The 14,588-nt window shown below is 41.2% G+C and overlaps 1 protein-coding gene across 3 annotated transcripts in view; it reads right to left on the bottom strand.

Moving 5' to 3' along the window:
* The window catches only part of RNF38 (ring finger protein 38), a 214,350-nt gene extending 200,126 nt beyond the window's left edge, over positions 1-14,224 (bottom strand). The window contains exon 1 of one of the 3 annotated variants that reach the window (XM_075280433.1): positions 13,460-14,224. In XM_075280433.1, the coding sequence (XP_075136534.1) occupies positions 13,460-14,201 (742 nt within the window). In that variant the 5' untranslated portion in view covers positions 14,202-14,224. Of the gene's footprint in view, positions 1-3,115; positions 3,455-13,459 lie in introns of those variants that run through there. The other 2 variants (XM_075280434.1, XM_075280435.1) reach the window with 2 other exon arrangements.
* Positions 14,225-14,588: the final 364 nt, after the last annotated feature.

The raw sequence follows: 14,588 nt of genomic DNA, 5'->3' as shown, positions 1-14,588 counted from the left end.
TTTAGGCCACGTCCCTTTAAAACCACATCCCTTTTACAGTATGAGTATGTGTTGGGCAAACCTGGTTCGCCTGGCTGTTTCGTTTGGACCAAACATGGAAAAACCAAATCTACTATTATACTCTGAGCTCACAAAGAATCCAGAGCATAACAATGGTAGGCCCAGGGGAGGTGATCAAACATAAAAAAAAGTGTTACTCACCTCTCCTGGGCTTTGGCGTGACATTCTGCTTCCCTCAGCAGTTGTGACTAGTGTCATGCCATGTGATCAGCTGTGCAATTTCAGGCCTTAGCAGTCCCTGACGTTAGTTAGAAGACAGCAGGTAGTCACTCCAGAGCCCAGGAGAAGTGAGTAACACTGTTTTTCATATTTGCTCACCTCCCCTGGGCCTCCACTTATTACACTAACAGAATGGCTGCAGAGGTCCTGTTGATGTGACATCACCAGTACTGACACTTTGTATTCATACAGAGTAGCAGAAGAGATGGCTGGCCCAGTGCAGGAACAAAGGGGATTCAGGTAAGTAGAGATGCTTTTTTTATTTTTTACATCATGGACAAACCATTCAATATAAGGGGGGCATGAGGGAGCAGATTGTTCAGTATGTTATATATAATATAAGGAAGCATTAGGGGATACTAACCACTGGGGAATTGGACAGCATCAATCTGAAAGGTGGCATGTGTGCATTATTAATTAGAGGGCATTTTTAATTTAGTTCCGCTAATAATTTAAAGGGCACAAAATTATCAAGGTATTAATTGAGGGGGCATACAGGGCTCTACTAATTTAAGGGGGCACACAGGAGGTATTATAAATTAAGGGGGCACACAAAGTATTATTAATCTAAAGATGCATTACTCATTTCCAGGGGATTTTTATATTATATATTTTATAATTGTGGGTATCAGCAGGGTGGGTGTGCAGGTGAGGAAAATGTGTGTCAGGTGCCTGGAAAAGTGAGAAGTCAAAGATGTCTGTGCTGAAAACTTTAGAGACAAGTCACTGCTGGTAGAAGTCATAGCAGTCTAGACGGTAGAGATCGGAAATGTGACCGATTACAGTCAGAGATGTCACCTGTAAGCAACTAAATTTTTCTCGTGCTGTATTCACTCAAATGCTCTGCAGAGCCCTGTGTACAGCTGCTATATATCACTATATGGTCACTGTATATTGGTAATCTTGGGGGCCCACTTGGATATTTGCACCCCCCCCCCTTGCTGAACCCCTAGGCCTCTGCCCTAGCCCTATGTCAACGTAAGCTTAGTTGTATCTTAGAAATCTTCAGAAGTACTTCAGAGATGTAATACACTCCCTCTGAGATATACATTTTCAGATATTAATTTAAGTGGAAATTTCAGATATTAATTTAGTGATAATATTAATAATAGTGACATTTTATGTTTTGTATTGCATTAAAAAAGCTGATATGATTTTACCAATATTTAGTTAAACATCGTAGAAGTTAGAAAAAAAAAAAAAAAAATTATTTCAGAGTAAAGACAAGCATGACGTAACAGCTGCAAACCCAACCCACCACAAATGCATAACTGTAGCTATTGCCTTATGTTCCTAAGTGAACATGAATAGAGAAATATTAATAATATTTGACCTTTTGGATTAATTTATAGTGTGGGCTGATACAATTAAAGTAGGAAAGGTTGACCAGCCTATACAGACCATCTGCTGTCTCTGGCACCACCATCAAAGATACCGACACACTATTGTATATTAACATACAGGTACAATAGAAGTATACAGAATTCTAATCTTAATAAGTACATAATAAATTAGCCATAAAAGTTGTTTTTATCAAACAACATTCTTAGATATGTTTAATTAGATCTACAAATGATATCTACAGTACTCTTAAAATTATACTAAGTTTTTCTTTACGATTGCCTATGTTATATAGCATAAGCTATCATTTACAGAACATGCATCTGCTGATAGTGCCACCTCCACATCCATCCATATATTCTATTAAAACCATCAGATATTAGCAACTAAACTTTTATTCAGGCAGGGAAAGTAAATAGTTAAAGAGAGAGAGCATTATTAGACAGACAGATAGATAGATAGAGGTTTGCTTTCATGGTATATACGATTCCTTGTAATACATGCCACTTGTTGACTCAATAAAATGACTTTCCAAGCAAGGTTTGAAGCAGTTCAGATGTCTTCCCCATACAAAGAAAGCCACAATGTCCCCATACCAGTGCCCGAACATTACTTTATAACAGTGCCAGCCACTAATACCCTAAAATGGTGCTAGCTGAATTGCTACTCCATACAGTGCCACCATACCCCATAAGCATTCAAATTTCATACCGTCAGACTAAATGTTGATATTGTTACACTATATACTGTATAATATATATAGTAGACATATAAATATATATTTTGTTATCCACTACTGTCACATCCAACAGTCATTGTACATCATTACATTACATAAAATTCATAAATGTAGTAATTGAGAGCAAACTACATGTGCTAATTCCAAAACAGCAATGAGGCCTGTGCTGCCCCCAACCCACAAGAGCATGTGTCCAGCTTTACTGAAATGTATGACAGGAGGGAGGGCAGAGGAACAGTGCCATTGCTTCTGATTTAACCCATTCAGCAGCACAGCTGGGCTTATCTACTTAATAAATCTAATAAAGCTGTCATATCAGTATTTACAGTCCATGCGTCTATAAAATAAAACGTATAAGCAAGGGTCCGCGCTGTCTAGAGTCAGATTCACCATTAATTAACTCCTGCTTTACCACATCCCACAAATTCGCTGCCATCAGTCTACTTCCAAGGAATGTATTTCCTTGGAGACTGTATCAGGTTGCAAACACTCCAACTCTTTACTCTCCATAATGTGGTTGGTACCCAGCTGATGTCATAGTTAAATAGACAGGAGCTATAAAGATGAGGGAGAAGATAGTAAAGACACTCTGATGTAATCTTGTATGTGGTGTTTTTAGAATAGATCAATGATAAGATGTAAGGATGAGGTCATACACCATTTTACTCGGCGGTTCTCAGTATGTGAACTTTTGTATAGGTGACACATGAAGAAGTCAAGGTCCCATACCACGCAAGCAGTACAATGTGCTCCTACCTGCTGGAGATCGTATGTGGTGCTCATTGGTGGTCAGACTGCTTAACCTCCTCCTTGTCACTACTGGGGGGCTGTGGGGTTGCCTTCCACCTTCTGCTGTGTTGTTATAGTTCCTATCCATAGCTGATCCATGAATGCCATTAGACATGAGATGAGGAGGTGGAGGTGTCTGGAGCTGCTGGCGGAAGTGAGGTACCATGCCATGCAGCTGCTGTGGTGGGTTCATCATGAATCCAGACCTAGATCTGGATCTAGTCCTTGGGAGCTCCAGGAAAGCTGGGAGCAGCAAAGCAAGGAGCCCTAGGAGGAGAAGGAGGAGGAGATGCAAGCAGGGAAGAGAGCCTGAAAAGAGGATCAGGAAGGCAAAGATGTGAACAAGACGAGAGTGCTGGCTGGGGGAAGGGGGAGAGCAATGTGCTGCTGCTGAGCCCAGCTTCTTTACTGGTGGCTGCTGCAGCCTCGGCCCGTATCAGTCTGTCTGGGACTGAGCTAATTGGGGAAAGCAACACTTCATTTCTCCCATACAATGTCCCCTCCTCTTTGTCTTATGCCTAGAAGAGGGAAGAATTACACAGCTGAATCCAGCTCTTAGGTGGAGAAAGGCAGAGACTTCAGCTACAGCACTGGCTTGTGTGCCATCTCGTCTCCCTCCTTCCCTGACGAGGATTCCCTGCTATGTATGACTAGTTCCCAGGGAGTTCTTCTCTATGACGTCATCAGCCTTGGAGAAATGAAAGTATCCCCCTCAGCGCTGTCTTGTGTGTGGTGTGAGTCTGCCATGTACAGGTTCTATATACAGACTATATACAGGCTCTACATCCCCTGTGCCAGAACTGCTGGGCCACATCCTTATTTCCTCTGAGCTTTTATCAGCTGACATGTTTGTGGTAGAAGACTATATTCTGCCCTTAGATCATGGCAGGTCCTATAATACATCCTCAGAACTAATGTGATGCTAGTCATACATTACATTAGATGTTTGTCATCAGACCCACCGACCATAAAGGGTAACACTGAACAGAAAGAGTTGTTCTCTAGAATACATCCTCAGAACTAATGTGACACTAGCCATACATACATCCGATTCACCAACCATAAAGGGTAACACTGAACAGAAAGAGTTGTTCTCTAGAATACATCCTCAGAACTAATGTGACACTAGCCATACATACATCCGAGTCACCGACCATAAAGGGTAACACTGAACAGAAAGAGTTATTCTCTAGAATACATCCTCAGAACTAATGTGGCACTAGCCATACATACATCCGATTCACCGACCATAAAGGGTAACACTGAACAGAAAGAGTTGTTCTCTATAATACATCCTAAGAATTAATGTGATGCTAGCCATACATACATCCGATTCACCGACCATAAAGGGTAACACTGGACAGAAAGAGTTGTTCTCTAGAATACATCCTAAGAATTAATGTGATGCTAGCCGTACATACATCCGATTCACCGACCATAAAGGGTAACACTGGACAGAAAGCGTTGTTCTCGTTGTTGGTAGAGAGGCCCTGTCCTTGCGCTTCATGTTCTGCTTTGGGTTTACGGGCCGTTGTTTGCTCTCTGGGCCCTCTTTGTTATGTTTTGTTCTGTTATTAACTGGTTCATTCTCTTTTGTTGTTTTCCTTTTTGTTTAATTTTTTCCTTTGTGTTTATAAATAAAGAATGTATAAAAAAAGAAAGCGTTGTTCTCATATACAGAATAGAGAATCTGTTTGATACATGGTTTCCCCTATAGTAGTTCTTACACTGTGCTGAGACGTGAGGATTTTCCTCCACTTAGGCTCATAATTCATTAATGGACGGCTATTTCCATTAGATACGTACTGCACTGATATAAACAAATTTGTTATGGCAGCCAACTAAAATCTTACTAAAATTATTTGCTAAAAGAAGTAATGTAGCAATATTAGAGGTTGTTAGCTAAAAGGTGTATTTTAATCATTTAGTCTTCTAGGCCTCACAATTATTGTATGGTGAAATCTGTTATATGTAGATCTAGAATGTGACCTATATAAGGCACCCAAACACCTTCAATGTCTGTCAGGCAAACAGTCATTCCTAATAACCCCCAACCATATGCAAACTTGGATTGGCTGAGTATGCATGTGTTCTCAGTGGGGAGAAGGGAATAAGCAACTGTCACACCCTGTAAGTAATCTTTGAAATTCAACATGGCAATTTTGCTTTTGCCAGACATCATTCATCAGAGTATAGTTTGAAAACCTCCAGGATAAGGCCCCACAGCAAATAAATGCTGCGGGAAAAGTCAAGGTGACAACTCATCGCGTTTTTTTTCCGCAGCACTTTTCACAGTCCACAGAGGTTTTGGAAATTGCAGCGTGTCCACTGTGCATATTTTTCCACAAAGTGGGGATGGGATTAACTTTGCTGTGACTATAAAACACAGGCAAACCATGGCATTTACGCCATGTGGAGCCCCGGCCTTATACACATATGATAGACTAAGTCCTGGAGAATTACATGGGATTTGGCTGACTTTACTGTTATGGCATGTGTATGGGTACCTTTAGGCTGCCTTCACACGATGTAACATGCCGCGTGATCTGGCACGTATACGGCGTGTGAGAGTTTGCGTGCTGTAAAAGCTCCCATTGATTTCAATGGGAGTTAGGATCGTATACTCCGCATTATTTTGCGGCCGCAAAATAACGCGGCGTATATGATCCTAACTCCCATTGAAATCAATGGGAGCTTTTATGGCGTGCAAACTCTCACATGCCTTATACGTGCCAGATCACGCGGCACATTACATCGTGTAAAGGCAGCCTTAGACTAAAATCGCACAAATTATTAAAGAAAATAATTATACATTAAAAAAATAAAAATCAATGAAGGGTCTTATATCTAAGGGTGGATTTAGACATTAATTTTCAAGGTTTTTTTATTCAGTTTTTTTTTTTAGTCAAATTTACAATATGTATAATGTGGAGATTGATACTTCTCATTTTTACTCACTTATGCTTACATATCTACACCAAAATATGAGTCCAGTCTAATGGAAATACCTGTCTGGAATTTGTATGTTCTCCCTGTACCTGTATTGATTTTCTGCAGGCGCTCTGCAGGCATAGTTGGTTAACTGGCATCCTATTAAGTTGACATAGACCCTGCGTGTATGCTTGAGATATGAGGATTAGATTATGAAGCCCACTGGGGACATGAACTGATGTGAGCAATACATTCTTAGTACAGTGAAATGTGTCATTACTGTATCAGTGCTACTGTATATAAATAACAAGAAAGGCCTAGGAATCCTGGAAAATAAATGGAATCATTTTGTAATGATATTGACATCTGGTATGTTTAATAATGAATTATCACCAGTAAAGATTAAAAAGAAAAAAAAAAATCTAACACGTAGCACATAGGTATACGATCGACAAAAATTTATTGGCGTTATCACAATATAAAACGGTGATCCAAAACACGAATTGGAAGTATTCAAAATACATAGGAAATTATTTTAGTAGGAAGATAAATATCACACAGAAATAATAACATTCAACAAGTAAGAAAAATGTTTATCGTAATATGGGGTTATTTTTGGATTTGAATTAAAGAAATCTTGCATCCATGCCTAGTGACTTGGCTGGAGGCTGGGAAGGTTAAGGTTTTGGAAGTGCATTAAACTGGGAATTATTACAAAACTAAGGCATAGTAAGATAATAACTGAATAGGTTAAGCAAGGCTCTCACAAGCTCTCCTGGTGGAAAACCAGTGCAGCCGCTAGTCAGGGGCTGCCATGGACAGTCATATATCAGGATGCATGGGTGTTATGGGTGCTGTGTCTAACGCTGGATAATTGGTGGCTGACAGGAAAAACAGTCAGAGAGCAGAGATCAGTGCACTCTCATATACTGGGTGCAGTGGCTGCCGACTGAGTGGAAAGCTTTTACTGAACCAAGCCAGGCAGCAGGGTAATAAGCCCGGGCCATTACCACTGACTACAGCGAAGTACGCCTATGTATAGAATGATTTGCCCTCCCTTCGCTTCCTTCATGCCCATCCTAGATTGTGTATTCACAATGTTGGCAGTTTGAGGAGGGGGCATCTTATCACTCTCTTGTCTTGTATTTTCTCAGCATTAAACTTCATAGTAAAATAAAGTAAAATAGCCGTTACAACTATTTTCTAAATCAGTAGGTAAATATAAATAGTAGGAGGGATTACGTGAAAAGCCACTTTTCTGGCCTTCCTACCCATAATTCCATAAAAAAAAAAAAAAAAAAAAAAAAAAAAAAAAAACACACAACAACAACAAGACTATAGTCTAGTCAACCTCTCCATAGCCTGTAATGTATTTATCTAGTTGGTGTGTGTGAGAGAGAGAGACACCCAGTCATCTGCACCTGGCCTTTATACTGTATTCACACATGTGTTTTATGCTTGTGATCCTGTTGAAATAAAAAAAAGTAAATAAAAAGGAATTAAAAATAAATGAAAAACATAGATAAAAAGGTAAATCTGCTGTTTTCTGTGCATGTAATATACTGTAAAATTTATATTTAGAAAAATGGGAACCAGACATTACATATAATTTACATATCTTCATAAAATCTTTTTTTTTTTTATGTAGATTGTGAGCCCCACATAGAGTTCACAATGTACATTTTTCCCTATCAGTATGTCTTTGCAATATGGAATGGAAATCCATGCAAACACGGGGAGAACATACAAACTCCTTGCAGATGGTTTTATGCCCTTTGCGGGATTTGAACAACAGGACCCCAGCGCTGCAAGGCTGCAGTGCTAACCACTGAGCCACCGTGTGGCCCCTTCATAAAATCATTATTGTCACAAAAATGGGTTATAATTTAAAGTAAATAGATAGAAATGCCATTTTCCTTAACATAAAATGTAAATCAGAATAGAATTGTGAACATAATTTTGATTTACTGTATGTTAATAGCACATTCCTGGGCAAAAGCGTTAGTTAATTACTAAGGAAAAAAAATGTATTTGTTTATTTTCCAAGACATATATACAAAGATACACAGAGATAATTTCTTTCTACATACATTGTGCTCTTACACAAAAGTTGTCTGTAGTGCCATATCTTTTACGCTTAGTTCACATCTGCATCGGTAAGCCGTTAGGGGAGTCCGCATGGGGACCCCCCCAACGGACTATCGAATGCACTGGCAAGCGGTGTGCAGACTTCCCCACACAGATTACCAACGCAGATGTGAACAAGGCCTTATAGTGAAGAACTACATAATTTACAATAGCTTCTATAATCTAAGAGGAGATTGTTCTCCTCCAAATTATAACCTACTAATACATTGTATCACATCCATAAGGCCTTAGTTTACAGCTCATTAAAAGGCATTGTCCAATAATGTGGAGGTGGGTTTATGTTTGGAGTTATAACACATCAGTCATTGGTATGGAAGGATAAAATTTGGCTCCCTCTTGAGTCCCGACTCCCGCCAGGAGTCTGTGCAAGCAGTCTAACACACGAAATTCACTTAATTATTATGTCCACAGGATCATTGTCACTCTGAAACTAGAAAAGCTTGCCTTCCAAAAATCTTCCGACCAAGTTATATTCATACAATACCAAATAATGTGCACTGTTGCATAAAGATTGACGACGATTATTCCTCTTTTAATAAATGTCACAGAAGGAGCTACACATGCAGACAGGAAGAGTTTTCCTGGCATTCACCAAACCTAAGTTTTTTGTCAAACTGACACATAGATGTGATTCTTCATGTCATAAAATAAATTTGCACTGTATAAGATTTTAAAGAGGTTGTCCAGACTAAATAATATTTTCTAATTAGGCCGGGGAGGCAAAAAATAAATAAAAAAAATTCACCTGTCCCTGATGTTCCGGTGTCCTCCCAGGGCGTCCTGGTTCTGCAGCTCGACTGCTTTCTTGTTGCTGAATTTCTCACTAGCTGGGATGTCCCGGCTTCCTTCTGCTGAGGCCGCTGATTGTCCTCAGCAGTCACGAGACCGATAAGACTAATCAGCGGCCTGGTAGTGACAGGTAGGGACATCCCAGATTCCCTTCTTGAGGCGGCTGATTAGCATCAGCTCCCACCTGCAGCAGGTACTTCCTCCAGAACAGAGCTGCAGGACCAGACCATGCGGAGGCCCCCGGAGCACTGGTGAGTATGTTTTTCTTAAAATTTTAGCCTGGACATCCCCTTTAAAGATGATGTACTGTACGCCATTCCAGACGACACTGGGTTTTTACATGGTATGTATGGAGCTACTTGGCCATAAAAACCAAATCCATGAAGATCCCACTGCTATAGTGGGTGTCATGTGCTTACCCTAGGAGCAGTTTGAGGACAGATCATTTTTATTCAATACTTGCTTTGGCATTCAGTCACGCCTTTCTATGTACTGTGTGTGGCTTGCTTAGCTTTTGTTGCTTCTTGATATTTCTGCTGAGAGGTCAGGAAAGGTATTCTATGATAGTGCCACATTGAAAATCAATGAGCATACAGTATGACCCACCCTTCTGGTAGTGTTGTCAGTTCACACTATACTTGCATGCATTGTTTAACAAATCCATTAGCAATGATGGTGGATGAAATATAGTCTTGCTAGAAGAGATATTTGGTTATGTACAGTAGGAGAGTGCTCACAGTGTGAAGTGTGAGGTCTCACCAGTGATAGGCCTTGGCGCAAAGTAGAAACACAAATGAAAAACTGCACTGATAATGGCAGGCATGCATTAGTGCAGCTTCCATGGCACTAGCTCAGAGGTTCTCAAACTTATTTTGTCTACCGCCCACTTCGAGAATTAATTATTTTTTTTACTTTACTACATCTTAAGAATCACAATCGCAATCATTATGTTAATAATTAAATTATGTGTGTCATGTGAAAATAAGACTTTCTGATGAGGGTAATGTAAAACACCATTTTGTAATATTAGGAAAACTTTTATTCATGTTATTAAAACAAACATTTCAATTTTAATTTTAAAACTAATCTAATGTGAAGCTCCGCCCACCACATAGCAAGATCCTATGGGATGACTGAAGGGCCTGTGATGTCATCAAAAGGTCCTGTAGACTTGGATTTACCTTGTACGGAGTTTCCTAAAGGACCTGGCTCCTCTGCCCACTAGCAGCCTGCTCTATATAATAAAGCTTTATCCTAGTGAACAGAGAGACCAGGTCCTTTAGCCCAGTAGGATTTAGACTGCTTTATATAAGAAAGCAGCACTTATTCTTATTCTTAAATCCACATTAACAAGCAGTATAGTTAGAATCATTGTTATGATACCACCCCTTTAAATTAGCCATCGCCCCCCTAAACCGCTTCAACGCCCCCCAATCTTCTCTGTGCCCTTTACTGCCCCCCTATAGGCCTCCAGCGCCCACAAGGGGGCGTTATCGCCTACTTTGAGAAAGACTGCTCTAGCTGATAAAGGGCCTAGGGTAACATTTCGGCCATATGGGGGGGGGGAATGTCTCTGTTAGTGGGGAAGGGAACAATGCTGCTGCCCATTATGGGGAGGGCAAGAAGAAGGGACAATGTTGCTAACAGAGGAAGTGGGAGAGAAGACAGACAATGCTCCTGCCAGTAAGGAAGGGTAGAAAGAAAGGACAATAGTGCTGTAGCATGATATACATGTGTTCAGTGGTGGATTCTTATGCTGCTCTGTGGTATGTGGTGCTTCTGGGGAGGTATATTGCGCTGCACTGTGGTTTATGGTGCTGCTAGTGAGTATTATTAATGGTGTCGCTCAATGTAATATGATTCTGCATGGTGGTATTGGTATTTAGTTTACTGTTTACTGATGAGCCCTGGCAAGACAATAGATTGATGGTGATGCCTCAGCTGTACGTACAGTATAACTGTCTGAAATTATGGCTAGCAATGTTAATCTCTATGTGCAACAATGTTCTATCACAGAAGCACAGTGTACATGTACACCCCAGCACTAGCAGGTAGTGAAGAGACAACATTGCTTGTCTACATCTCGTGATGCAACATCAGAGTGAAGAAACTATGCAGATCTGGACTACAATGCATATTTTAAATAAATAAATAAATAAATATATATTTGCTATTAAACTTTACTTTCTAGAATCTGAATAGCCACTTTAAGGCTATCAAGTATTTAAGAATATACTGACCATATCCGTGTGAAAAGAGATTTTTCTGGCATGATTTCCTGGTTGAGTGTTATAAGAAGAGAGAAGTTACAGATACACTGTATATTTTGTTGAACACAATAAATATTTATTTTCATATTGCCTTTGCTAAGCACCAATGTAGTGCAGCCAGACAGTCACAACCCCAATGTTACTGACTGACAGCGACCTTTCCACCCCCTCGGGCTATGATTGATAGAAATCAGTGGAGGTTACTTTTTTTTTTTTCCATAGCACCCAAATAAGCATTCCCTAAATACAGGAGAGAAATTGACTGTGATCAAGTCATATAGCCTCCTTAGCACAGTGGGTAACCCTGTTCAATGCAGATAAGCCAGTTTATGTAAAGTATATCAAGCCCTTTGCCAATTTTTGTGACTCAAACAATATCACAATATCATTGAATCACAAAAAGGGAATATGGCTTTCGAATTACAGCTCTTTCTATTAAAGTTTTTTTTCCATGTAAAACTGATCTGAAGTTGTGAGCAAGGAACAAGCAGTAGCATTACTATATACATCAAATTTGTGTCTTTTTCTAAAGCAGATTTGCTGAGCTAAGGCGACATAATAAAGACTATTTCCATAGTTACTTCAAAGCAGCCAAGAACCATAAACTGGCCATACAATTAATATTTTAAATTGTTTTCAGAGAGACTTTGTTTGCTTTAGTTTTTTTTTTTATTAGAATTTCCATACAAACAAATTCAACAATAGAAACCTCATGTGATCATTATTTTGATCATACAAAATAAAATGAAGTTCGCTCCACACTGAAAAAGGGGGATTTAGGAGAGTAGAATATATCAATCTACACATTCCAGCAAAGGAAATGAAGTCCTTATTGGGGGGAGGGTTGGGAGATGTTTTTGTTGGGCTAAATAGCAAACATTAGTTTTAAATGATTATTATAGAAGTTGAGAGAAGAAAATATTATTTGTAGGGCTTGTATATAAAAAATGCAATGTAACACATATGCTGAGAACCCGAAAATTCTCTGCAAAACCACTCTTAACACATTGTGATGTTCTTATAATTGGAAGCACAATGGCTCAGTTCTGGATCTTGGGTTTTAAATCATCCATGCACATCTGTATGGAGTTTGTATGTTTGTATGTGTTTGCTCCACTTTCTATATAATGCTGTGGCATATGTCCACACTATATAAGTACGCCTTCACATCTTTATGGATCTTTATTACAGTGTTGGTGGTCAGACTCATCACTGATATCTGGCTCATTTGCATGAAAGCAAGCATGGCTGATTTAAGTCAGACCAAACAGGTCTTGGGGTCAGTATGATTTAGTTGGATTTGCTGTGCAGCAGGTATATACAGCCTCAGAGGCTGTATATTATTAGTCATCTGATTCAGATATGGTCACATCTAGCAGGCACGGTCTCCTACTGGCACCGAAAAAAAAGTGATATAAAGAATAATAAATGAATGTGATGGAAATATAGCAGCAGTAAAATCCTTACAAGTTGCTTCTCACCCCCGCCTACAAGAGCATGTGTCCAGCATTACAGGAATGTATGACAGGAGGGAGAGGAACTGTGCCTTTGCTACTACCTTAACCCATTCAGCTGCACAACTGTCCTTACCCAAGCAGCTTTAGCAATCCTCACTGCCAGTGCCCTTTTAATTTAACCCCTTTGTTTCTACTGTCATGCAATATCTCCTGAAAGCCTCAACACAACCATTGACTTCTAGTGCACCCTAATGGTCTTTCTCTATCCACATTTACCATTATTTAACTCCTTCACTTCCACCACTGACACCCACAGACAAATTTAAGTCAATTTGCGGGGGAATGTATTTCTTTGGAGACCAAATCAGGTTACAAAAAACACAAGTCAGTAACCTTCTTAAGGTGGTGGCTAAGCTTCTAGCATGTGGGGTCCCCAGCCAATGCCACATAGTTTTCATAGTTTCAGAGTTGTTACTGTGAGGAGAGCTAAGGCAAGGACTAAGGCAAGGGTTAATAAGTGTGCATGGTGTTGTTCTCCCTTGTGTACAAGCCATATTTTTACAGTGATACCAATGCTGAGGACTTTGAACGAGACTGGTCACAAGTGACACTGTACAGTCTGTGAGTGTGGAAAGTTTTGTAAACATATACAGTAAGTGACATATCCAAGAAGTCTGCTTTACTGTGCTCATGTATGCAGCAAGATCTGCTCCTACCTGCCGGAGGTCGTATGTGGTGGTGGTGGTAATGATGATGGTGGTGTTCATTGGTGGTCGGACTGTTTACCCTCCTCCTTGTCACTACTGGCGGGCTGTGAGGTTGCCTTGCTCCCTCTGGGGGGTTGTTATCATTTCTGTCCATGCCTGGCCCACGCAGGGCAGTTGAGATAAGGTGAGGAGGAGGTGGTGGGGGCGTCTGAAGCTGGTGATGATGGTGGTGGTGAAAGTGGGGGACCCCAGGCATGCCATGCAGCTGCTGCTGGTGTTGTTGGTTCATGATGAATCCAGACCTAGATCTGGATCTAGTCCTTGGGGGCTCCAGGAAAGCTGGGAAAAGAAAGGAAGGAGCACCAGGAGGTAGAGGAGATGAGGGGGGAGAGGAAGCAGAGGACAGAGCTTGGAAGAAGGAGGAAGGGGAAGAGAAAGACGGGGTGACCTGCACAAGAAGTGGGTGCTGGGGGTTGGAGGAGGAGAGCAATGTGGTGCTGCTGAGCCCAGCTTCTCTGCTGGTGGCTGCTGCAGCCTCGGCCCCTGTTTCAGCCTGGCTGGGATTGAGGCAAATCGGGAAAGGCAACAGCCCACCTCCTCCAGCACCAGCAGCACCACCACCCCCGCTGTCACCGCCTCCTACTGGCTGCTGCTGCTGCTTGGGGTCCCGTAGCCTGTCTGCCGGGTGACAGGACGTAAAGCAGCTGGAGTCCTGACTCGAAGCTTGTTCTGAAGCAGAGGCGACTGGCATCACCTCCGAGGTGGGCAGAATAATGCCAGCAGACAGCCAAGCAGGTCATACACCCCAGAGCCGCATAGAAGTTCCAGGCTGCTCCCTCCAGAGTGCTCCGTGCTGGAAAGAACACAAGGAAGTGTCACTCCATTCCACCCAGAGCAGGAATAAGAGGGATTCCCAGGAGTACCCCAATCCAGCTCCCATACACCCAGCAACATCCACAAGAAAGCATTGAGAGGACTGCCACTCCATCCACACAATCCCCCCTCCTCCCCACTCTGTGCCTGGAGAGGGGAAGGAATAAGGAGCTGAATCCGCCTCTCAGGTCTATAGAGGCAGACCTCACAGCTACATAGCCAGCACTTGCTTCTGTCTTGTCCTCCCCTCTTTCCCTGCTGAGGA

The sequence above is a fragment of the Leptodactylus fuscus genome, chromosome 1, assembly GCF_031893055.1.
Source record: "Leptodactylus fuscus isolate aLepFus1 chromosome 1, aLepFus1.hap2, whole genome shotgun sequence".
NCBI classification, from domain to species: Eukaryota; Metazoa; Chordata; class Amphibia; order Anura; family Leptodactylidae; genus Leptodactylus; species Leptodactylus fuscus.
Note: the sequence above shows the minus strand (reverse complement) of the source record. Positions and strands in the feature narration are given on the sequence as shown.